The sequence below is a fragment of the Hippocampus comes genome, unplaced genomic scaffold (genome assembly GCF_001891065.2).
Source record: "Hippocampus comes isolate QL1 unplaced genomic scaffold, H_comes_QL1_v1.1 scaffold44, whole genome shotgun sequence".
Classification (NCBI taxonomy): Eukaryota; Metazoa; Chordata; class Actinopteri; order Syngnathiformes; family Syngnathidae; genus Hippocampus; species Hippocampus comes.
The window spans coordinates 2736636-2759953 of NW_017805546.1; the positions used below are offsets into that span (position 1 = coordinate 2736636).

The window sequence follows — 23318 nt, forward strand, 5'->3', positions numbered from 1 at the left end:
CCACAAAAGGAGGGAAAGATTGCCTCACCCGATTTGTAACCAAGGCTTTATTCTTGCTTTTTTTTTTTTTTTTTAATTGGTCCGCTCAAAGTGGTGGGTGCCGTTGGGGCGAACTTGTGACTGGTTGGTTTTCTGATTTATTACAGCTTGACCAATGTAATAATTATTGCGCTATTGTTATTTGCGACAACGCAACAAGGAGATTGTTCCAAAAAGACTGATCATCTCTGAATACGTGTGACCCACATGGAGTGAAAATAAAATCCCTAGCTTGATTTCATCTTTCAGTGCAATACTCTTTTCTGTTCCAAGAACATGTGATGACTTCAAAGTTAAGAGGCCCACACATGCAGACAATAAGGGGACTCAAATTGCCCATTTTTCAACGTTTTGCAAAAGGAGAGTTCTGTACATTCAGCTTTTCCAACCAGACTTGGATGCCATCAGTTGCATGAAAACAAAGAGGAAAACACAACTTTTTGTTGTTATTTAGAGAAACCATGCCATGATTTTCGTGGTCCGGCCCATTTGCTCTGAGTGGCCCCTGAACTAAGAGACTTTTACACCCCTATGCTTGACAACTCTTACATCTCTCTGTGCCTGACTGTTCCCCCTCAGGGATTTAAAAAAAAAAAAAAAAAAAAGAGGAATATTGTTTCAAGTAGAAATCAGAGACAACAATGCATCCAAAAGAACAATATGTAATAAGACCACAAATATGAACACAACAAATTACATTTTGATCTGATGGGATCCGACAGTGGGAATTTGAAAACGAAAATTGCCACGTTGAATTTAAATGACTTCCAAATGCGCAATTGCAGATCATAATCAGATGAAATTTGACTTGAAAGCCTCTGACCCTGCATAAATAGAGCTCTTTTCTAAAACACGAAACACTTTTTTTTTTTTTTTTTTGCGAGTTCAGTTTGTACATGTATAAAATAAAAGAAGAAACTGTTAGATGTACATTTGTGGGTGGGAGCAAAGCGTGAGCTTGGATGGATGGACAAAACGGACAAATACCTGTATGAACCTGTAGCCGCACGGTTCCCATCAATCAACATAAAGCGCTCATGAACTCTTCCAGTGATCCTCGCTCCTGATCTTGTGTAATAAGTCGTGCCAGTTATGGTTCGCACTCTCATTTGCTTCAAGAATGGGAAGGGGGGGGGGGGGAGAGGGAGAGGGGGGGAGGGAGAAAAAGAGAGAGAGAGAGAGAGAGAGAGAGCGGCAATGAGCAGACCTGCCCAGTCATATGAAATCTTCAAAGAAATCTTTGCATTTTGCGCCGGGAGATATTGGTGCCGCAGCAGCCCTCGGAAGAAGCGGCGGCGGCATACCTGCAGCTCATCCAAGCCGACGCCAACGTTTGTGCACATCCTGAGGAAAGCGGGACAGCTTGACTGGTCCAGCAGAATGTAAACGGGGACTTTGCGGACAGAACACGCCTCTTGAAGATCCTTAAAGATATCCAGGTCTGTCAGGGAATCCGTAACTATGGCGATCACCTGCAGTGGAACATGATAGAGAACATGATTTTCTTTCCGGGCTGCGCCACATGATTGGGTTTTTATTTGTCTCAAATGCAAGGCCTTATTGAAACACGACGCAGAGTCTCTGTCAGACGCCTTCCCTTGCAATATGTGTACTGATGTGCCCCCCCCCCCCTTTGACAACCGTCTGTTACCATGGCAATCAGCAGCAACACTTGGTCAGCAAACAAAATAACCCCCACCCCCCACTCCAAAACCAGACAAGTACCTTTTCCAACAGATTAGTTTTGCGCAGATCTTCCACGTTCACCAAGAGCGGTGGAATTTCACGAGCCGTTGTTGTGTGTCGAGGATTAGACACGGATGTTAAGATAATCTCAGATTTAAGACTTCAATCTGGTCAGAGACACAAATGATCTGAATCTGCCTTATTTGAATGAAAATGCCTGGATTATTTGAAGGAGGATGTGCCAAAATGTCTGCCCGATGACAATTATGCACAGTTGCAGTCTTTTGTACAGCAAAGACTGCGGGCCAGGAGCGTCTGGCTACCGCCAAAGGCCACGATCATCATGTCGCATTTCCAGATTGATTTGGTTGCTTGTTTCCACCAAAACAAAACCAAAAAAAAAAGAGAGAGAGAGCCATCGTTTGGCTCCACCGAGAAAAGTGCTGCTCTTTGATAGATGAGCAACCAAAGTTAGCAAAAGCGAGTTGAGACACATCTGCTGCAGTGTTTGCAAAGGCCCGAGGTCCTGCTGAAGCCACACGACAACTCCTCCTTTCAACAGCAGACAGGGCTGACAGCTCAAGCAAGGCACATGACACCGCAATGAATATTCATTCGGCTTTTACTTTTGGTTGTTCTTTCTTTTGTACGTGTCATCTCATTAAAAAGCCAGACAAAAGAAAACAGGCAGATCAAACTCAATTCCATGGGGACGATCCTGCAGGATTTCAGGATGACATTTTTGTTTTAGTGCTTTTATCCTTGGGAAAGGAAACGTATCTATGAGGTGCTGGTCTACCTACCGGTCAGACAAAATCATTCATCCCCTCGAAGGATCGAACAAACAGAGGCGGCAAAAATACTCACAACCTGTACTTCAGTCGAACCAAAGATACATGTGTTCAAAAATAAAAGTCAAAATATTGATTCAACTCCTGCACTTAAGTAAAAGTAAAAACAACGACAGATGCTGGAATGTTTGGAACCCGAATACGCCACTGGACTCCTCTCGGCTTCCTCATGTAGCGTACATTGTGAGCAGACGTGCTTGTTACTGATTTGTGGCTTTATTGTTGTGTGTATGTTAATTGCTCCATGTACAGCACTTTGTATGTAGCGATGGCTGTTTGAAAGTGCTCTATAAATACACGAGTTGAGTTGAGTGATTTACGCAAATCTGACTGTTTTTATGTTATTTCTGCAGAGTGTATTAGCACCTAATGATGGGCTAATAAAATAATTTTGGATTTCGAACAAATCGCTTTTCGAACAGCCTTCTGGAATGGATTATGGTCGAAAACCAAGGTATTACTGTAATATTAAATTAACTTGAGACAGTTTTTTTTCCCTCTTTGTCCTGTCCCACTGATAGATCATGCCATCAAACGCTCACATAAGGCCATGAAAGGGAATATCTTGCTTCTCCAAATATGTGGAGAGTGTCAGCAACGCGCTCTGGTTCATGTTCCTCCCCGTCGCTGCTGTCCCTCTTTTCATCCGCCTTAAGAGACGTGAAAGTTAGACGACTTTATCTATCTTTATCTGGGGTTTTTTAATGCCATCATCAGCAGTGGCTGAAAAAATATCAAGATGATTTTGACAAAGTGCAGAGTAGAAAGTGAAGACATCTGTTTTTGAATGTGAGGAGTAGAAGTAAAAAAAAAAAAAAAAAAAAAAACTAAGGAAAAGCGATTACTGGCGCAATGTATGGATACCGGAAAAATCAAAACGCAGTCTGTGTACTTTGTTACTTCCACTTTGATCATAGGCGGCAAACCCTTTTGCTGGAGGGCCACTCTGCTGCATGTTTTAGAAGCGTCCCTCATCCAACACACCTTATTCAAATGATCCGCTCAGCAGCAAGCGCTGCAGGAGCCTGATAACGATCCCGATCATTTGAGTCAGGTGCGTTGGAGGAAAGAAACAGCTAGAGCAGGGTGGGATCGTGGCCCGGCGTTTTGACGCCTGCGTGTATGAGACAGTGGCCAATTGTTCTGATTGACTACAATATAGCCGTCTACAGTGCCGGGAAGTCGTGATAGGGGTGGTATGCAAGAGTGACCCAATTAATGATGCGGGCCTACGGTGCTGCAGCGTACCTCTCTGGCACTGCTGATCATTTTCCTTGCTGCTTCTTTGCAAGCGTAGATGTTGTCGCCATAGCTCGGCTGGAAGTGAGCCACGGCCCTGGTGACTCCCCGGTAAGAGCCCGCAGTGAAGGCGGGCCAGCCGATCTCCAGCGGCGGCGGTTCCACGTCCGACACTTCGGGGAAATAAGTGACCGACAAACAGTCAATCGAGCTGCTGAGAGACCGCTGCTCCGGCAGCAGCGTCTGGTGCTCGCCGAGCACAGACGCGCGTCGCGGGGCCACGGCGGCGCCCCGCATCCACTGGATCTCCTCGTCCGACAGGAAGTTGGCGATGGACTCCTTCCTGAGAAAGCCCAGAAAGTCGTCGACCCCCCCGGACAGCAACTCCTCCAAGGCGAGCCGGTGTCTCTCATTGTACACCTCCTGCAGATTACACGGCACGGCTCCGGGGAGTGTCGACTTGACCCTGAAGAGCGAGTCGTCCAGGCACTGGGACAGAGCCATTGCTTCTTTGCCTTTCTAACCTGAGCGCTTAACTGTCCCGCGTGTGCAGACTCTTCGTCTTACAGGTACAAGCGCGCTCACACACGCACACACACTTTGTATTTTGTGGTTTCCTTGTGCTCCACTTTGCCCGGTTCGCTATTGGTCGGTGGGGAATTCTCGCACGCGAATGGCGACTCTCGATTGGTCCGCCTCAGCTGTCATTTTAATGTAAACACAATGTGATTGGTTCATTTGGATGTAAACATGACTTTTGCTTTGCTGCAGTTGCTTCACGCCCCCTCTGACGTGTTTGATTTTTTTTTTCGATCACCGAATCCAAATTCATTGCGTTGTTGAAATCGGTCGCGCTTTTAACTATAACTTGTAGTTGGACGTGTTTGATTTATCCAAACACTTGGGTTCGTTGTTAGATTGGATTAGTGTCAACGCTGACATTGGTTTTGTTATCTTGTAGTCTTGCCCACCGCTGTTACGTCAGCGTTCTGCCTGTCATCATTGAATCGAGATTGCAATCCGTACACGATTACATTTTTAAAGCATACAGTATACCAGGTTTCATGACGGGCCTGCTTTTTCCACCCGAGCCTTTTATCTTGCATTATGCATCTTGTCTATCCATGCGGCCACTCTACTGACTTGCTGACTTTGACTGGAAAACACTTCCTTAGACAGTATATAGCACAGTTCACTCATAATAATCATAATAATTCAGAACCTTTTGAAACAACCTCACAGCACAGCTTTATGTACATTTATGGCAAAAACATGACTATATGGCCTTTTGGGGTATTTATTTTGCACTCAGACTGTGGCTGTCAAAGCATTAAGCTTTGGAGATGAATTTAAATCATTTAAAGTGTTATTTTGTTTTTGTTTTGTTTTTTTAACACAGCACAGTGTTACTGTATTTGCTTCCTGTGCCGACCTATAAGCTCTGCTCACAGTGGACAGCCAAATCTAGAGGAGTCACTGGTGTGAAGATGGGCAAACATCGACCACAGTCGTTTTACTTCCAGATTTACTTGCTTGATGCATGTTGGAGAAATAAACATATATATATATAGTGTGTGTGTGTGTGTGTGTGTGCGTGTAACGGAGTGATACATTGAGTTTATTAAATTATGGCGGAAGCCATATATATAGACATCGTTCATTGTTTACATGTATACCAGTACTTAGGCAGTACATAGAGGTTGTAAAAAAAAAAAAAATGGAATAATTGATTTATAGCGCATTTCACCCACAACATGCCTCAGTACTACTAATACTGCAATTAAAAGTACCACATTTAAAGCAGTTACAAACAGAATTAAATAGATTTAAAAGCAAAGTGAAGAAGTAAAAACTAGCTTACTAAAATTGCTAAAAGAGCATCATAGATTTTTGAACACATGATTTGAAAAATACTTTGAAAGTCGTTAATCACAGCTATTTTTTTTTAACCTGGATTTAAAGAAGTTTTGGCTTCGTCCCTTTTCGGACTGGTTGCCAGTCGGTCACAAAGCTAAATCAAATTCAGGCAGTGAGTAAAATGAGTGTCTTTCTTCAAAAGAAACACACGGAAGAAGTGGTTGGGGGTCGCCAAAATGGATTCCTTCACATGCTCTTTAATTCACATTAAATTAGGATGTATTCGGTGATCACATCTTTCCATTGCTAACTTCATTTCCGGCACGCGAAGTTGAGGATCCTGCCGATGAAAGTAGCTGCCATATAATGCAGCTTGCCGTAGCTCACCGCTCACACCGCACCCACATTTTTGTTTCAATGCACTGGTTTAGGGATTGATAATCCTGTTGTTCCTGAATTCCACCTACAGGCAGCATCTGAACTCATTCCTGGACAAACTGGTCAGACAAAGAAAACTATTATTGTGGCAAAATGAATTTATAATAGGTGAAAACCTTCCTGCAGTATGACATTCCGAGTGCATCCCACACAGTGCGGTGCCTTATGTTTTCAAGACAATGTTTATGTCATGTGTATTATTTCATTTGCGATTTTAATAACTTCCGGAGAAAAGCCATGCAGGCATGGGGAGAGCATTCAAACTCCACACAGGAAGGCGCGGGCTGAGATTCGACCACGGCGCCCGCTTCTAAATTATTGATCATAGAATTTACAATGTAACTAGTCATCAATGATGAGAGATGCTACTGTTGAACTGACCTGCCACGTAGAAAAGGAATCGAAAAGGCTATCGTGGCAAATGGTGAAGACACGCAACAGCTGAGAGAACAAACACAAAATGCCGTCGGCTCCCTTCCATTTTCTATTCCGCTTGCTCTCATTGGGGTCGTAGTTGACCAGGAGATGAGTCAACCGCTGATTTGGGTGCATGCCGAAATGGTTAGCATCCAATTGCAAGGCAAATACGCAGAACCAATCCCAGCTAATGGCTCGTTATAATTGTCAATTAAAACATTCATGTCCTCGGAATGCGGAGGACAAATCCATACCCCACACAGGACGGCTTAAGCTGACATTCGAACCCGGGACATTTTGATTGTGAGGCAGACATGCTCAGGACTAGGCCCGCTGTATTGCCCTTTTGTCTTCCAGTAAATTCAACAGCATTGCAGAAAAACAAGCCAATATTTTGTAAACAGGGAGTGTTTGGGCTTACAAAAGTAATAAATCATCCACCCGCATTAGAAGCACATTTTGTTCTTTAATTGTGTTTGAATCCGTTGAGAAATAGCAATGCTGTCACATGCCATTACATGCTTTAGTCCCTGACGTTTTGACGCGGAATTACATTGCTGTGAACTTCGGACCTTCGGTCCAATCCGCACAAATATAAATAGAAGAATCCAAGAAAGTACGAACCCAACAGGATTCCAGTCCATGTATGGATTTGAGATGTCCAAGTCTCCAGGCAACAGATATTTGTTTTGGAATACGGTATAAAAGAAGTTTGAGCCTCAGATCCATATTATTCTGGATTCGGAGGCCATGTGCTGGAGCGTGTCGCCGCACAGTTTTTTACATGTATTGGGCAACTTGCAGACTTTGCAACACTGGCCCTGAGTCCATAATAATATCCCATTGTTGGGGAGGGGGGGAAAAAACAAAAACCAAAAAAAAAAAAAAACCTTCCTGGGATATTGGGTCCGTTTTCATTCATCTCGGTTGCAGGTTCTGCCTTCAAGTGTACCGGTGCCTCCTTTCACGTGTGCCTCGGGGGTGGTGACGTTGCACAGAAGCGATCTATACATCCCTCCTCCTCTTCTTCTTCTTCTTCTTTCGCCGTGTGTTACACACGCTCGCTCATCTGTCCCCGCCCCTCTCCAAAATTTGAGATGAAAGGGCTTCTGGATTTTGGATGACGCTCCCAATCACGTGCTCGTAGGAAATCCACTGGCTATATTTTTTTGGGGAGCTGCCTCGTCCCGCATCGCCGACCATAGTTGTTTTTGCAGCGGGCCGGGCAGCTCCTGTCATGTAATGTACCTTGCCGTGGTCACTGACGGGTTCACGCCAGTTCGCCGGGTTCACTTGAGGAGAGCCCCCACCCCCTGCTCGCTCGCCTCTTCTCCTCCTCAAAGCGCGGCGATCGGAGCTAATCCAATATTATTCATTTCTATATTCATGTCGGATTCCATTTTGCCGCGCCGACTCTTGAGGTAAGGACACATCGACCGTTTGCGAGGCGGAGCGCGGCGAGCTACCAACTTGTTTACCGAAATGACGTCTCGCTCTCGAATTGTGGATGTTGATCCGCTGCTGTAGTTTATATCAAGTCGCCTATGTATAAAATGGCGACACTAGGTGGAGGGGGGTGGAGGATTTTTTTGGCTATTTTTTTTTCTCGTGGAGAGGGCTTGACTCTTCCGAAGCTTGATAGAGAGTGCCAGCTGAGCGTTGGCAAGTGTCTCGGGAGGTCGCGTGAGGCTTCCCGAGCCTTGTGAATGGACTTGAAATGGCTTTACGCGTCACTTTGTCACACTTGGAGCCCGCCGAGCCCCTCCGCGTGTGCGCTCCCGCTCGCTTGCTATAGCCTCCAATGTGGCGGATCTGCTTAGTGTTATTTAATTTATTTCTTTTTTCATTGCACAACACGCCGCTTCCTCTCCGAAGCGCTTCGAGTTTGGGAGAGACTTGTCAACCCGACAACGCGAGCTATACGGTACGCACGCGCGCGCTCAGCCGTGCGAGCTCGAACATAAGACGGCCGAATCGCACACGCGCACGCACAAGTGTCACAAATCCTCCCCTTTTTGCATGTCCTGCTCTGGTAGGCCCAAATGCACAGGACTCTTTCTTTCATTTCCTTCTCTTCCTCCCACCAACATGTGCTTTTGCCCTCCTCACACACCCACTCACTCGCGCGCGCGCGCGCGCGCACACACACACACACACACACACACACACCACTACAATTACACAAGGCTTGCTCATTTCTACGTGTTGTTCCAGAGTGTGGATTATTGCCAGTGGGCTATTGAATGTATCACTTCCGACGAGTAACATTTTTCTGAGAGTATGGAGCCAGCTTTAGGAAGCATGCGACTGTGTCAGGAATCGATCCCTATCCTGTGTCCACGATATAGGGCATCGTGAAAAGTAGTGAGCAACTATCGTCACTCGAAAATGTATCCCATGATGCACTGCACCAATACAGAGACAGGACTTTCTGTTTGGGGGTATTTCATTTTACACATGAGACAAATTCATGAGATTGGTGCAAAAATATTTAAAAATTGAAGTCTAGCAACTCAACAGGGATTTTTTCCATAGATTAAAATAAAAAGTGGCACCTCTTCAGTTTTGTGCCCAGGGAAAATTTTACTTTCCCATTTTTTTGGAATTTGGGAGACCGCTTTGCGCCTCGCTGGGCGCTCCGGCGGAGAGAAGCTGTTATCTATTACACACCCCCAGTGCGCCTGACAATTTTTGTGACAGAAAGTGGACTCGACCAGGTCTAAGTTGTGGCACAGCTGGAGTAACGTGAGCTTGGTGGATTTGATCAGAGCGCAGACAGATTCTGCGTGCCAATCATGAGTGGTAGAAGTCATTGTATTTAATTCATAAATCTGACATTAGCGTGCATTGAAGCCTCTGAATCATTGAAGAAATTAATTCACTGAATGCATAATATTATTATTATGTTTTATATATTTTTGAAAGCAACATCATACCACGGCACACCTGGTGTGTGTGTGTGTGTGTGTGTGTGTGTGTGTGGTTTGTCACTTGCATGATCAGGGGTTGAAGACCAGCCAATCGAAGCGGCCAACATGGGGAGCCGCTTTGATTAGCTGGGAATTAAGTCAGCTCTGTTCATTCCCTCAACGGCGCATATGCCCATTTCTAAATGCGCCACTCTACAAAAATGCCAAAAGAAAGACATCCCCAGCCATGCGCACCTTGCACTAGACTTCCCCTGGGCACGGAAATAGGGCCCAAATGTGAGTTGTTTCCGTTAATTTGTAAACTATACGAATCCTAGAACAATACGTTATTGTAATTTATTAATGTATCCAAGATTCATTACGGAAGGTCGACCAGCTGAAATGGATCCGGTATGTTGTAATTATGCGACAATAGCTGCGCCCGATGAGTTACCGATGCGATCCGCAAAATAAAAAAGGCCTCCAAGTGAATGATTCCAAAAGCAGCGACTGCGTTTGGAATCGTTCTTAATTCCCCACTCCCCCATGGCGAGATAAAGATTTTTCGTGGGACTTTTTCGTCAACTATGTAGTACAACGGGAGTAGGGACGGAATGAGCACATCTCCCTCTGCCTCTCGGGGAGGAAGCTCTCCTCACTGACTGTTTGTTGCCACTACGGGCTGCAATGTGGCTTCCAAGAAACATGAGGCCAGATGAATCGTGGCAGCCCGGCCAGTTCGCCAGCCGTGATTCACTGGCAAATTTTGGGAATGGGCTTTAATTATTTCACCATGTGAGGGCGTTACATATAATGTAGGTCAAGGAAAGGACTGCGGTTTTCCACAGGGGCCGTTCCAGAGCGAGTACGGTAGTCCACTCTCTGCTGGGAATGCTTCCTACTTGATTTGTGGGCGTGCGTGTACGCTTGACCAGTAAGACGCAGCGAACGAGCTCTTGGCCCGGTGAGCTGTGTGTGCGTGGAGGTTTTCGCTCCAGCCGGATGCAGGCTGGGAACGGGCTCCCATGTTTCGGAGCTCTCTTCTAATGAGGCCAGCCGGTCTCCCTTTCATCCAGTCAGAAATAGGACTGCGCTCGGGTCCGCTTTTGTCCCTCAATCTGCAAATGACTTCAGTACGCCATTGTGCTAAATATCAGTTCCACTGATCCGCTAGAACGAGCCGTAGCTTTCCAAGTAGTGATTTAAGGCACGTTCTTAAGTGGCATACAAGTGTAAAATAAGAGAAAGCAATTTTCAACCAAATAAAGTCACCTGTAAAAATATTATTTGTGACGAATGACAGACCAAGTGGCAAACGCTGAGGCGGCCAACTGTGTTTACCTCGGAGGTGAGACGCTTCACGTCGAGGCCGAATGCAGCTCCCCTTCCTGTGTACATTCTCTTGCTTTATTATTGATGGGGACTTGCTATTTTCTCCGCATTGACATTTTTTGAGAGAGCGTTTTGGGGGAGTTTTCATTTACTGCGAGCTCGAAATGATAAAAATCACAAAATATTTCCCTTTGTGTGTAGTCAAATAAATTTGAGCCAAATTTATTTTTAATTGAGCCTCTAAAATACATTTTCCACGATATTCATACTTATTGAGATGTAGTCCTGAGGGAGGAATGCGTGTACCCTTCCATCATGCCCCCGTCTTTTTTCTTTTTTTTTTTTTTTACTTTGGCTCGCCACGCTTCTCACAGCTGCCCGTACCTGCCGCTACGAGGGCCTGTTTGTAGTTCGAAGCTCGTTGGCCGGGTGGCCACTGGTCGAGCACCTTTGTGATCATATGGGTGTTGAATGGGATCTTGATATTATTGCCATATTTAACATTTACCTAAAGAAATGACATATTTATTATCTATTGAAAGAAATATATCTCTTTCATGCAGCAAAATAAGCGAATTTCTTAACTACTTGTCATCAGTTCCAATTCGTTTCTCTAGCTAGTTAGCAAGCAAGCTGTCTAGCTAGCTAGCTAGCTATTTGTGTGTGTGTGTGTGTGTGCGCGTGCATAAAGTTAGCTAGCTAGCTGTTTATCTAGCTAGCTAGCTATTAGTGTGTGTGTGTGTGTGTGTGTATATATGTGTGCGTATATACACACACACACACATATATATATATATGTAAATAAAAACACTGCCTGAGAATACCAAGGAAGGTCATCTGGTCATGGTTTGCAGATTTAGCTGACTTGGAGTGTTCGACATTCCTCAAGTTCTAAGAAGAGAATCGACTGTCTTAATGCCAAACCAATCAAACTTGCTGCTGTTTTTCATGCAAGCAGCATACCTCACGAGGCTCGCAGTAAATGCTCGGAGCCACAATGCAGGGTTTGGTTATTTCGTCAGAGAGCGCCGGCGTCATATGCAGGTGCAATTTAGTCAGGGCTTTCAGCTTTTATTTAGTGCCGCTTTTGTCATCGCTCTTAGCTCTATCGAATCTTCACAGCCTCACTAAAACAGCATGTTTGCACAGTTCCACGCAAAAGAAACATTTGTGCTCTCTTGGGCGGGGGGGGTTGATGAGTGGCCAAAGAACCCCTGCCACTTTCTCTGTCCCATACAGGACCTGGCAGTTGCCAGGCTTCGTGGAGGCTGTGATGTCAGCCATTTTAGAACGGACAGGACAATGTGCGGGACGCCGCCATCTTTCTTCCTTTTCTTCTGAAGTTGCCAAATGAATGCCTGTAGTCTTGGCTACAGAACTGAAGAAGTTATTCATGAAAAGTGATGCAAAAGGATGCGTGACTCAGATTTTTTTTTTTTTCTCCTCGGCGAGCCATGGTTTATTTGTCCGTCCTTCATCTGGGCCGCAGATAGAAGGCTCTGTAAAACAATGTACGCTTTCCGCAGCGAGCTGCGCCCTAACACAGAACAGCAACCGCGTGCGAGGAGACACTAAGTATGTCACAGCCGCGTCTGATTGAGAAACATGGTGACGGGAGGTCATTTGCAGCCTGCTCACTCGTGCTATTTCCTTAACGGAGCCCGCCCGTCAACCGTTTGAGGAGCGGAGAGGCGGCTTTGGGTTGCCGAGGAAGAAAATGGCTCAGACCTCACCCAAAGTTGTCTGAAAGGGACGTGAAGGGTGAATGGACTTTTCAACCAAGTGGCTTGCAGGCCCGTGTGGATTAAAGTTTGTCCTGCGCCAGATGCAGTCCGAGGAATTCACTGTGTATGAGACTTGAGGTTGGTGGGCGTGTGCGAGCGTCTCGGCAGCGAGCGTGTGTGTGTGTGTGGCATAGTGGGCAAGGGGAGGAGAAGGGTTGCTATGGCAATGTTAACACATGAGTGGCAAGACCGACCGGACTCCCAGTGGACGGGGCTACAGTTATGGAGGTAAGAGGGTGGTGAGGAGTGTGGGGGGGGGGGGTCTGTGTGTGTTAGAGAGAGAAAAGGGAGGAAGGAGAAGGCGAGATGGCTGACAACACCTGCGTCGCAGACGTTCAGACACAAACGAACACAAATACATCGTACGTCGCCATCCCAAAAAGAGGGCGCCGACGAGACGAAGACGCTTGGAGGTCACATTTCGTCTCGAGCCGGACAGCCCGCGTGGACGGCGCTCTATTAGCGCTGTGCTAATCACCCCGACATCTCCCACTTGTGTTTCAGCACACGTATCACTCCAGCCACACACTTAGTCATGCTGCCGCGGCGTACAGTGGCGCACACACACACACACACACACACGCACGATGTGAGACCTGTCCACTCGGCTCCCGCGGAAGAAATCACGCTATTGCCAGCGTGCGTGACGATGGACAGGGGCGACAAACGCAACCTTTCCATGTCCACAGTGAGAAAAGCCCAAAGCGGCAGATCACGTTTGCCTCGTAAGTGAGCCACCATTGTTCCCAGTCTTTTTGCAAGACAGTGAGATTCTGTCTCTGCCTTATCTCCAGCTTATATTTAGGTGTCCAGCTGATCCCCTCACATGACATCCAAGTCTGTATTGGGCACCAGGCAGCAAATGTTCCCTCTGGACACATTTTCAAATCTTTCAAATGGATCTGTCAAGGCTCCTCCCATTTTGCCCCATTTATTGACCAATTAAAAAAAATAAATAAAAATTCAGGCGTGGATCACTGTCAGGGCGAATGAACCACAAAACAAATGTTTTTTTGTTGTTGTTGTTTTTTTCCTCCTTTTTCCTTTTGTAGCAAACTCTTCGGCAACCGTCGCATCAAGAGACTCCTTGCCAGTTCTTTGGTTCAAAGAGAAAGATTTGAGAGCGTCACAGGCGCTAAATGTTGCTGAGGTGTGTGTGTGTGTGTGTGTGTGTGTGTGTGTGTGTGTAGACGCCCAACTCGGAGGTGTCAGCAGGGAGGAATATTGAAATAGCGCCGGCTGTCATCGTCATCAGTCATCCTCTCGCTTCCCTCCCAGACGTCTGAGTTTTGTCTTCCCTTTTGTCCTGCTTCTTTTCCCTCCTGCCTCCACGCTCGCCTTCATGTGACAGGCGGCGCGGTGCAAAAAACACAAATATGTGTTTGTTCACGTCAACTGTAGCTGACCCAACAATCTGGGAGTGTCTGCATCAGTGGGCTGTTTTGAATTAAATTTTAATGTCTGGCAAACCACTGTGCAGCCTCGCCTCTCTTTCCGGTGGCAGCACGCTGGCGATTTTTTTCGCGCTGTAATATTCTAATGGCTGCCGCCGTTTATGAAGTGATGAAAGGAGCGAAAGGACGCCGGTGCCGCTCGCGGAGGTAGAAGCGCTCGGCCGTAGAAAAAGTGGCGATTGCAAGCATACGTTAAATGACACGTGACTATAATACCGTGACGGAAATGACCGTGCCAAAGACGGCCCTCCTTTCAAACTGTAATGCTGCTCTGAAATCACGTTAACACATTAAAACACACACACACACACACACACACACCAGAATGGAGACCAATTTCCATTTGGTAGGTAACGCTTGTTGTGCAGTTCAGTTGAGCAACAGGTTAGCAACAAGGCAGCGGTGCTTTTATTTTTTTATTTGCGACCGTGGGTGCACCGGAGAGAGTTTGTGAACCGCTGCGGGGACAGAGCTGCTCTCCGCTTTGTCCACCTTGCCGCCGAAACACAAATCCTGCCTTTTCATGGGCAACCTTCAATGGGCCGCCGTCTCGAGGAAAAAGCCCTTGTGGTTTTGTGTCCCGAGTCGCGCTCCTGCAGATCAAGTGGGCCCTTCTTTGGATAGGTGACTGGATTCTTTACGCAAACCGTCGCGCCCGTCACCGAGGGCCTGAGCTGGATTTACAGGCAGCGGGGGCGCCCCCGTCCTCCACCCCATCTGCCTTTTGGCCGACTCTTGTCCCCTTTTAACGCAGCTGCTCTTGTAACACTCCAGTATTGTTACAAAATTACCTTCTCCGGCCATTCATCTATCTGTGCGTTCCGTGGATTTGCTCTAGTGGTGTTTTATGGCTTTTGTTTTGGGGGTGGGGGGGGGACTACAAAGGCTGGTTCGTATTTCTCAAACTTCTGGCCAGTGGGAGAAAGAGTGTGACAGAGCTCCAGACGTCATTGTAATCGAATAATGCTGTCATAGTGAATATATAAAAGCAAGCAAAACATATTTCAGCTGGCCAAAAGACAGAAAAATAAGCACTGATGGCCGTGGCGCCGTTTGCTTTAAAGACGGTAGCGCAGCGGTCCCAGCTCCTCCATATCCAAGGCCTTCACCATCCACTCACCGAAAATGACGGCGCACAAAAAGCCCTCCACCAGGAGCAAAATCAAGAAATGACCTGAGGTCGCATCTTTTACGGCAAACGTTTTTTGAACTAAACGGATTTCAATTGAATCTGTAAGGGGCAATTTGTAAAGCTCCACAACATACGGTCACACCAATGGCCGAAAACGCGTCTGCGACTGTCATGCAAACGCTTCACTTTGTGTAATTCTAAGCTGATGACGACGACGGTGCCTTGAAATAGACGTTGCAACAAGCCAAACGGCTCCTCGTTCCGTATAAACGACCGTGTTTGCCGCTTGGACAGAAATAGATAGCAAGCGGGTTGTATATGAAAACAAAAAAAAAAGAAAAATTAAATAGTCCACTTTGAGAGCATTGTTTTCAGGCTTCTCAATCAACTCTCAAAACAACGCATTGTTGTTCTGTTTTCTGTTAAAAACGGAATAAGGCCTCGGGGTGATTACGAGTCAATCACGCTTTGTCTCCCGACGCGCAGACTGACAACCACTCACATCCGCAGCAACAGGCAATTCGCATTTGCCACTATCAGTAAGTGGCCGTGGGGAGGGGGGGGGGGGTAAGGCTATTCTACCCGGAGAAAATCTCAAAGAAATGGAAACTCCACACAGACGGGAGATCGGAAGCCAGGACCTTGTCGCTGCAAATGACGGTCATCCGTTGGACAAAAAGAACGCGTGCGGCCACGGTAAACGGGAGTCCACGTTGATTCGTCTCAACGCGCGGAAAGCGGCATCGCAGCTTTCATACAGATGTTTCAAACGCGCACGTGTGAACGCACTCGTAAATCTTTTGTTCCGCGAACAAACACGGCGTCCTTAGCAGGGGTTAATTGAGTGTTCCATCCGAGGATAGCATGACCCGTCTGGCGCTGAAACGTACAGCGCGCGCCTGCGTCTGGATGCAGTCAACCAGGATTACTGCATAAAATGCTGGTGACCTAGATTTTTTTTTTTTAACCGTTTTGTTTTGTTCTTTTTTATTTTTTTGTTAAAGTCCCATGCGAAAGCAGCAGCAGCTGTCTGTCATAAAATAAAATCCAAAATGTCAAAAAGTAGTCACAAGGGGCTTGTCGCTATCCGGGGGTCACTGAGTGCGGTCGGGCGCTCATTTGTGAGTTTTAATTCCGGAACAGGTTCATTTTTTATTTACCAGCCACCAGGGTGGCTTCTGTCAAATCAAAGTCTGCGAAAGGCCTTTTCAGCTGTTTCCAAATGCCACGTAATGGATAAGACGGGAGGGGGCGGGGGGTGTGGGGAAAAAAAAATGCAACAATATAATACGATACCAAGTGTTCGCCAAACTGGGTCTTAGCAATTTGTTGTATGAATGTTGATTTTGCGCGGTTGATGTTTCTCTCAGCATGATCAACTTACGAGACGAGGTTCAAGCGAGCGAGGGAGAGCCACTGGCTCTCCCGGCCGCTCCGCACGTCATCAAATCTCCAGTCCCACAAAAAGAAGACAAGAGAAATATGAGCGGAGGTTGAGTGTGTGTCACAAGTTCAGTCAGGGGGCAGAGGGTGAGGACTTGACTTGACTTTTTCTCTTCTTTCCGTGCCTTTGACTTTCCGTCCCGACGCAGCGATTAAAACCGGCCGCGTCGCCGATGTGTCACTGAGCAGGAGACTATCCATCGTGTCCCACATTGGAATCTGTATGACTTGGCGAGGGGGCACGTTTTTCACCTCCTCCTAATACAAAGGGAGAAAGGAGAGAAATTTGTCGCGCCTGACTGAAAGCGTTACAAGACGGCGGATGAGCTCTGCAAATGCATTTGTGCAGTCGCCGATGTGTGCGCTTTGCGTGCTTTTTTCAGCAAACGCGCAACACGCTAGCTCCAACCGGCAGAGTTCTTCTCAAGTGTGTGTGTGTGTGTGTGTGTGTGTGTGTGTGTGTGTGTGTGTGTGTGTGTGTGTGTGTGTGTGTGTGCGCGCGCTCGTGTGTGTATACAGGTTGGGAGATTCCCGGGATGTATTTTTCAGTGCCAACATCCTTCTAAAAAAAAAAAAATGAGCCGTCACTTCTCTCGACAAGAAGCGGCGTGCCCATTTCGGAATATTTTGGCTTGCAGAGAAAGTGAACGAGCTGGAACGGTGGGACGCGCAACGCGCTACCGTCCACGAGGGAGTGGGGAAAAGGACGTCCTGGTCAACAGGTTGAAAATCCCCGAGGAAGCGTGCGGCTACGCTGAGACTACCTCCTTCCTTGGGGGAGCCAGGTGGCGTCTGGCAACAGATCTCCCCCGGTCACATTCAAAGCCCGCCAATCACATTCGTCGCCGTGGAGCCCGGCTGTCGTCGGCGCGCGAGCCTCCACTTGAATGACTCTTTTCTTTGTGCGCATCATGAAGCGCCGCTAAAAATAATGGCGCAGACGCATGCCATGAACAATTAGCTTCGAGTTCATCCGAAGGCAACGGTGAAGGAAAAGGACAAATATGGCAACCGTGAGACGTTGCCATTGACGGCCGGCTTGATTGGCACGCTCTCTTAGTGACTTGATGAAAAGTGACAGCAAGACGGTATTCGGAACATCGAAAGGGAGAAAATACTTGACAGCTGTGTGTGTGTGTGCGTGTGTGTTGCTCTCAGACACCTTCGTGTTTCATTGCCATTGTCTTTGTATAGTCATTTGCGTTTCAAAAACGATTTTTTTTTGTTTTGTTTTTTTAAGACAAGGCTATTTCGAATCGTCTATGAGTGCTTTGATGCTATCAATAGCTTTTCAACCTGGGGGTATAAAATACCAGATACCGCTTATAGATTTGAGTTTGAAGAAAAGAAATAAGCGCCGCGACTGCGGCGCAACACCGCCTACGGCGTCACACCGTATCACCACCTCCACTTGTGCGCTGCCCTCACGTGGAACTTTTGTGCGCACGGCGCCTGGCATCCTTCGGGGTGGTCGCCCACCACTCGTTCACCGGTTTTTATTTTGCTTTGACTTTTCTTCTCATTTGCGGTGTTTTTGTTTCCCGCCAGGTTCCCCGGGAGCGTTTCAAGTTGGACGAGGCTCCCCCGGCCGCCGAAGGCATGAAGCAACTCTGTGGCTGATCCATGACACCAAACTCCACTCGCCCTCCGCTCTCATCCGACCGGACAATCAATCACTCGCGTTCCCATCTCGGCAAAGCGACGCAATGGCCAGCAAGAGGAAATCCACCGTGCCCTGCATGATACCATCCAAATCCAAACATGCGCGCGAGGAAATTATCCTGGGCTCGCTGCCAGAACTCCTGCCCACGATCCCGGAAGACGGCATACTCAGCATCTCGGGAGAAGAGTCGGGCCGGGCCTCTCGCAACTCCTCCCAATACGAGGGCGGCAGCGAGGTGCAGAAAGGAGGCGCGTACGCTTGCCCGCCGTGCTCTTTCGAGTCCCGTGATTTAAACTACTTTTTGGACCACATGCACAACTGCCACTCGGACTTCCGGGCCCAGCCGACTTTCTACTGCCTGAACTGCGGCGTCTCGGTGGTTCGCTTCGAGGCGCTGGCCCTGCACAACGCCAACGCTCACGTCAAGATCACGGAGGGCTCGATGACCGCCTCCCTGAGCGTCGGCAAGCGGGACGGCGTCACGACGGTGGAGCAAAGCCTCTTCGCCGACAACGGGGACCGCGGCCGGGAGTCCGGAATCTCCCTGAGCAAGACCCCCATTGCCAAGATGATGAGAGCCAAGGGAGAGCACAAAAAGATTGTGGTGTCCCACACCGTGGAGCTATTGAAGAAAGACGGCGGGAAAGCGGCCGACCCCGGCCCGCTGACGAATGTGCCTGAGCTCCAGAACGGGGCCCTCGGCGTTTCCGGCGCCCAAGCTATGCCGAGGACGGCCGTGAGTCACGTGGCGCCCGCGGCGCCCGCGACGGCGTCCAACCAAGTCTTTCACCAGCAGCACACTCCCTCCCTGTACTCCCCGCCTCCTTCGTCCGAGTCCAGCAAAGACCTTCCCAAGGTGATGATCCCTCTTAGCAGCATCCCCACCTACGATGCCGCCATGGACACCAGCAGCTTTCTCAAGACATCCTTTGGCAAGTTCCCCTACCCGACCAAAGCCGAGCTCTGCTACCTGACGGTGGTGTCGGAGTTCCCCGAAGAGCAGATCAAACTGTGGTTTACCGCCCAAAGACTCAAGCAGGGCATAAGCTGGTCCCCCGAGGAAATAGAAGAAGCCAGGAGGAAGATGTTCAACACCGTGTTCCAAGGCGGAGCGCCCCAAAAGCAACCTGCCGCGCAGCGTCACGTCAATCACATTGTGACTCACCGCACCGTGACGGCTTCCAGAGGAGCAAACTTCCCCACGGCCGACGTCCCCTACGGCGGCGTGAGAACCAGGCCCGGCGGGGTCGTTCCCAAGCAGGCCGCCGTGTCGACGAGTCCCCACGTGACGAGGGTCTCGTACTCCGCTCCGCTTTTCGCTCAGAAGCTTCCGTCTCTCGTCAGAACGGCGCCCATGGCGAGCAAGAATATTCAAGCCGCCGCCGAGCCGGAGAAGAGCAGCAACGGCCTCGGAGCGGACGCGGCGGCCGCATGCGGCGGCGGCGGGGGCAGCCGCAGCGGCAGCGCTTGCAGCACGAGCAGCGGCGCCAGCTACAACAGCGGTGGCGAGAACGTTGCCCGGAGAAACGGGAATAACGGCGGCCCCGCCGACGGCCTCCCCGGCTTTGCCGCCTGCGCTCCGAATATTAGCAATAACGATGTGCACTATCCCGCGACCCCCGCCGACAAGACGCGCACCGGTTCGCCGACCGCGGCGGAAGCTTTCAGCGGTCGCGGCGCCATAGAAAACACCAGCGACGCAAATCAGAACAATCACGACCGCGCCGCGCTCAGTCCTCAAGATCAGGCCGACACGTCGAGGAAGGACGAGCGGCGCGGCGTTCAGGGCGACGACGGCGGCGGTCTTACCAATGAACACGCTGCTCCCCAGCCGAACCACGCCGGCCCTTCCCCGACTCAAAGCGCCACCGTCATCACAACAAGCGGCTCGTCCGGCACGGACGAGAGCAAACGCAGCAAGGAGTTGAGCATAAAAACCATGTCCATCTTGCAACAACTCATCAAGGACGACGACCTTTTTCCCGGAGACGGGAAGGGCGCCGAGCAGAAAATGGAACCCATCAAGGTCAACTTCAAGCGTCTGAAAGTGAACGAAAGCGAGAGCGCAGCGGAGATTGCGCATCCGGACCCCAAGTCGGAGCTCGCCGAAGGGTCCTTCCCGGCCCTGTGGGCCAACAAGAACGCCCAGCAGCTGCGCATCCTGCGCCGGGCCTTCTCTAGCGCCCGCTGGCCCAACAGTCAGCAGTACGAGGAGTTAAGCGTCCAGACGGGCCTGCCCAAGTCCGAGGTGGTACGCTGGTTCAGCGACAGCCGCTACAGCCACAAGAACGGACAGCTCAAGTGGCTGGAGAGCTATCTGCGGCCGGCTGCGGACGCAGAGGAAGCCGGCGGCGGGGCAGACGTCGAAGCCAAATTGCGGAAGGAGCCGCCGCCGCTGGGCCAAAAGAAACAGGTCCAGCGGGACGGCAACAAAGGCCTCCTGGGAGAAGGGCGAATAAACACTGACCGCCAGCGGCTTCAGTGGCAGGACTTCAACTCACCGCTGCACGCGCTGATGGCGACCGAGGGACGCGGCGAGCTCGTCAAAGCCGAGACCTCCGCCAAGGACGCCTGGCCGCCGCAAAGAGACCACCAGCAGCTCACTGCCGGTCAGCCGCTTCTTCAACAGCCCAATGATGCCAACCAGAACAGGTAATTCCAATCGGCGGCCCGAAAGCCCGCGCGTAAGGCTGGCCGAGTGTGGATGTATTTCTTGCTTTCGAAGAACGCGCGTTCATGTGCGTGCGTGTTTTTTATATATATATATATATAAACTGGGTTTTCGAAGATTCGTGTAATTTTTGTTGGTGTACATTTCCAATGTGATATGGCAAGATCTACGATAGCCGCGGTAGCAGGCTAGCCCAGTGAGTCTCAAGAGCAAAAAAAAAAAAAAACAAAGAAAAACAAAGTAACAAAATAAGAGATGTTTAATCATGCATTTTGAATGTGGGCAAAGATGCAATGCGGCAAAAGTGAGGATGAAATGAGCAGAATGAAAATGCAAGAGGCTGGAAGTTGAATTAAGAGGTCATTTAGTACTTGACAAAAAGAATAGTATTCAACATGCAGGTGTTCATGGACGTGAGGCTATAATGGTAGTGTTTAAAGTATTCACGGCGATTTTCAAATGGATCCAAATAATTGCGATTGGGATTTTTTTGGGTCTGTCATCAACCAACCCTACCACACGTCACTAAAATAACACAGCGGGAGAAGTGGTGACAGCCTACCAGCTTGTCTATGAGGCGCGTGGATGTAGACAGACGTTCGGGTCATGCCACAAGGCTCTGTGTTTAAAAAAAAAAAAAAAAAAAGTATTTTTCGGTGAAATGGGAGTCTGGCCCATTGAATTATGGATTTGAGAGCGCATGCCAATCATACATGACAGTGGGTGGTCCGCTCCCGCCATACAGTCTCATCACCCCGGGATCAGATCCTCACCTGTTTGTGTTTGCTTGCGCATGTTTAGGGATGGCCCGAGGATGGAGCTGCTGGAGGTGTGATGAAGTCGCTGGGAACAGGCGCACAGGGCCGGTTTGCTCCCAAAACGAGTGTTTGTCATGACAGCAAATGTGATTGTAGCTGGACCGTGAGACTCTGACTGTAACTGTGAATACCCCCCCCCCACCCCCGCCCCCTCTCCTCTCCCTCTCCCTCTTCCATCTGCCATCACTTCCTCCCGTGTCAGAAGCAAGAACTTCTCACCTTCTTCAGTCCTGTGACGTTTCAGCCTTTCATGCTTCTTTGTGGTCGTGTGGGGAGGGTGCACAACGAGGAGAGTATGAGGGCTCAAAGGAAAGAACCAGAAGACGCACAATGACTGGGAAACTGACTTGAATGAACAAAACGCGGATGGGCCGAGGCCGGGAAATCATCTTTTGGGGGTCAGCGCGAGAAATCTCGATACAGCATATGATCGAAACTGCACTATAAAAGAGGGGTCGTACTGACTGAACGGACAAACGATGTGTCAAAGAAACGTTATTGTTGGCTTTTGTGATATTTTTTACTTTTTTTTTTTAGCAACCAGTACTTCAGCACTGCCTTGACTTTTACTTTTTTTGCTTTTCTTTCCAGTTCTATTTACTTTTCTAGTCACTGTAAGTCCAGATGCAATCAAACATGTTTTATTTAGACCTGTATCGATGTTTGTGATCACTTTGTGGTTCAGCTACACGCAAGAGACTATAACAATGCACTAATGAAGACAGCAATGCTCAAAATCCCACTGCCCCACTGCAAAGGTATTGACAGCTTTGTCCCGATCAATGACCTACAAAGCCCTGCAAGCTGAAGAGAGACAAGCCTGTCACGCTAACGTTGCCTTACTCAGCTCTGTCCGTGTGTTAATGGAATGTTTGTCCGTCAACTCGCTTTCCAGCTACCGCGCTTTCTGTAAAGTTAAAGAGGGGGCCGGGGAGCAGTGCATCAAGGATCGCTGTTGCTCTCTATCTGTGAAAAAAAAAACGAAAAAAAAAAAACCTCGTGTGCTGCTTTATGTGCACTTCGGAAATGTTTTAATATGAGCTGTAACTGTAATATTGTATCGAACATTGTGACTGGCCAAATGCTGAAAGCTAAATTACCGATTGGATCCTTTGACACTGACAGAGTGAGATCTCGAGCTAGCTACAGAGCCAAGTGGGGAGAAATTCTCCTGAATTTTCTTGTTTCCTGAAACATACAGTCACTACATGGATATCCTAAGCTGCATTCTTGTCAAGCTGCTAATAGCTCAGAACGGTGCTATACCATCCAAAGTGAAATTGGAGTTTCATCTCCTACCAGCAGTGTATGCACTTCTGTCGAATGTTAAAAAAAAATATTTTGGTTTGAGATAAATGGAATCTGGACTTACGGTGTAATGATCGCTTACAAAAAAAAAAACTTTTATGAAATAGCTTGATCATAAAGCACTGTTGTATCATCCTTTCTACACTTTCTCTGAATCTTTACAGAATAAACCGAATACTCACCAATCAGCAGTGTCGTGTTGCTTGTTCGAAAGGCCTCCGTGCAGCGGGAGTGAGAATGACGCCAGAAAACAAAGCTGTGGGATACTTTTGTAATG

At 48.4% G+C, this 23318-nt stretch overlaps 2 protein-coding genes and 1 long non-coding RNA gene across 4 annotated transcripts; 1 reads left to right on the forward strand and 2 right to left on the reverse strand.

The window, feature by feature from the left end:
- Positions 1-151: 151 nt before the first annotated feature.
- fam83d (family with sequence similarity 83 member D) lies at positions 152-4386 on the reverse strand. Of its 2 annotated transcripts, XM_019879331.1 has the most exons (4): positions 3825-4386; positions 3119-3226; positions 1344-1511; positions 152-1151 (listed from the first exon to the last, which is right to left on the reverse strand). In XM_019879331.1, exons 1-4 carry the CDS (start codon positions 4317-4319, stop codon positions 885-887), a joined length of 1038 nt encoding a protein of 345 aa, XP_019734890.1. In that variant the 5' UTR covers positions 4320-4386; the 3' UTR covers positions 152-884. The 2 variants fall into 2 exon arrangements, with proteins under 2 accessions (XP_019734890.1, XP_019734891.1); XM_019879332.1 differs by lacking the exon at positions 3119-3226.
- Positions 4387-5893: 1507 nt separating this feature from the next.
- Positions 5894-7948, reverse strand: LOC109521501 (uncharacterized). The gene is made up of 2 exons (XR_002169370.1): positions 7152-7948; positions 5894-6169 (listed from the first exon to the last, which is right to left on the reverse strand). It is a non-coding gene; the product is annotated as an uncharacterized LOC109521501 (long non-coding RNA).
- A 4715-nt stretch (positions 7949-12663) lies between these two features.
- Positions 12664-23226, forward strand: zhx3a (zinc fingers and homeoboxes 3a). The gene is made up of 4 exons (XM_019879313.1): positions 12664-12780; positions 18130-19690; positions 19751-20896; positions 21717-23226. The coding sequence occupies exons 1-4, from the start codon at positions 12729-12731 to the stop codon at positions 21748-21750; spliced, it is 2793 nt and encodes a 930-aa protein (XP_019734872.1). The 5' UTR covers positions 12664-12728; the 3' UTR covers positions 21751-23226.
- The last annotated feature ends 92 nt before the right edge of the window (positions 23227-23318 follow it).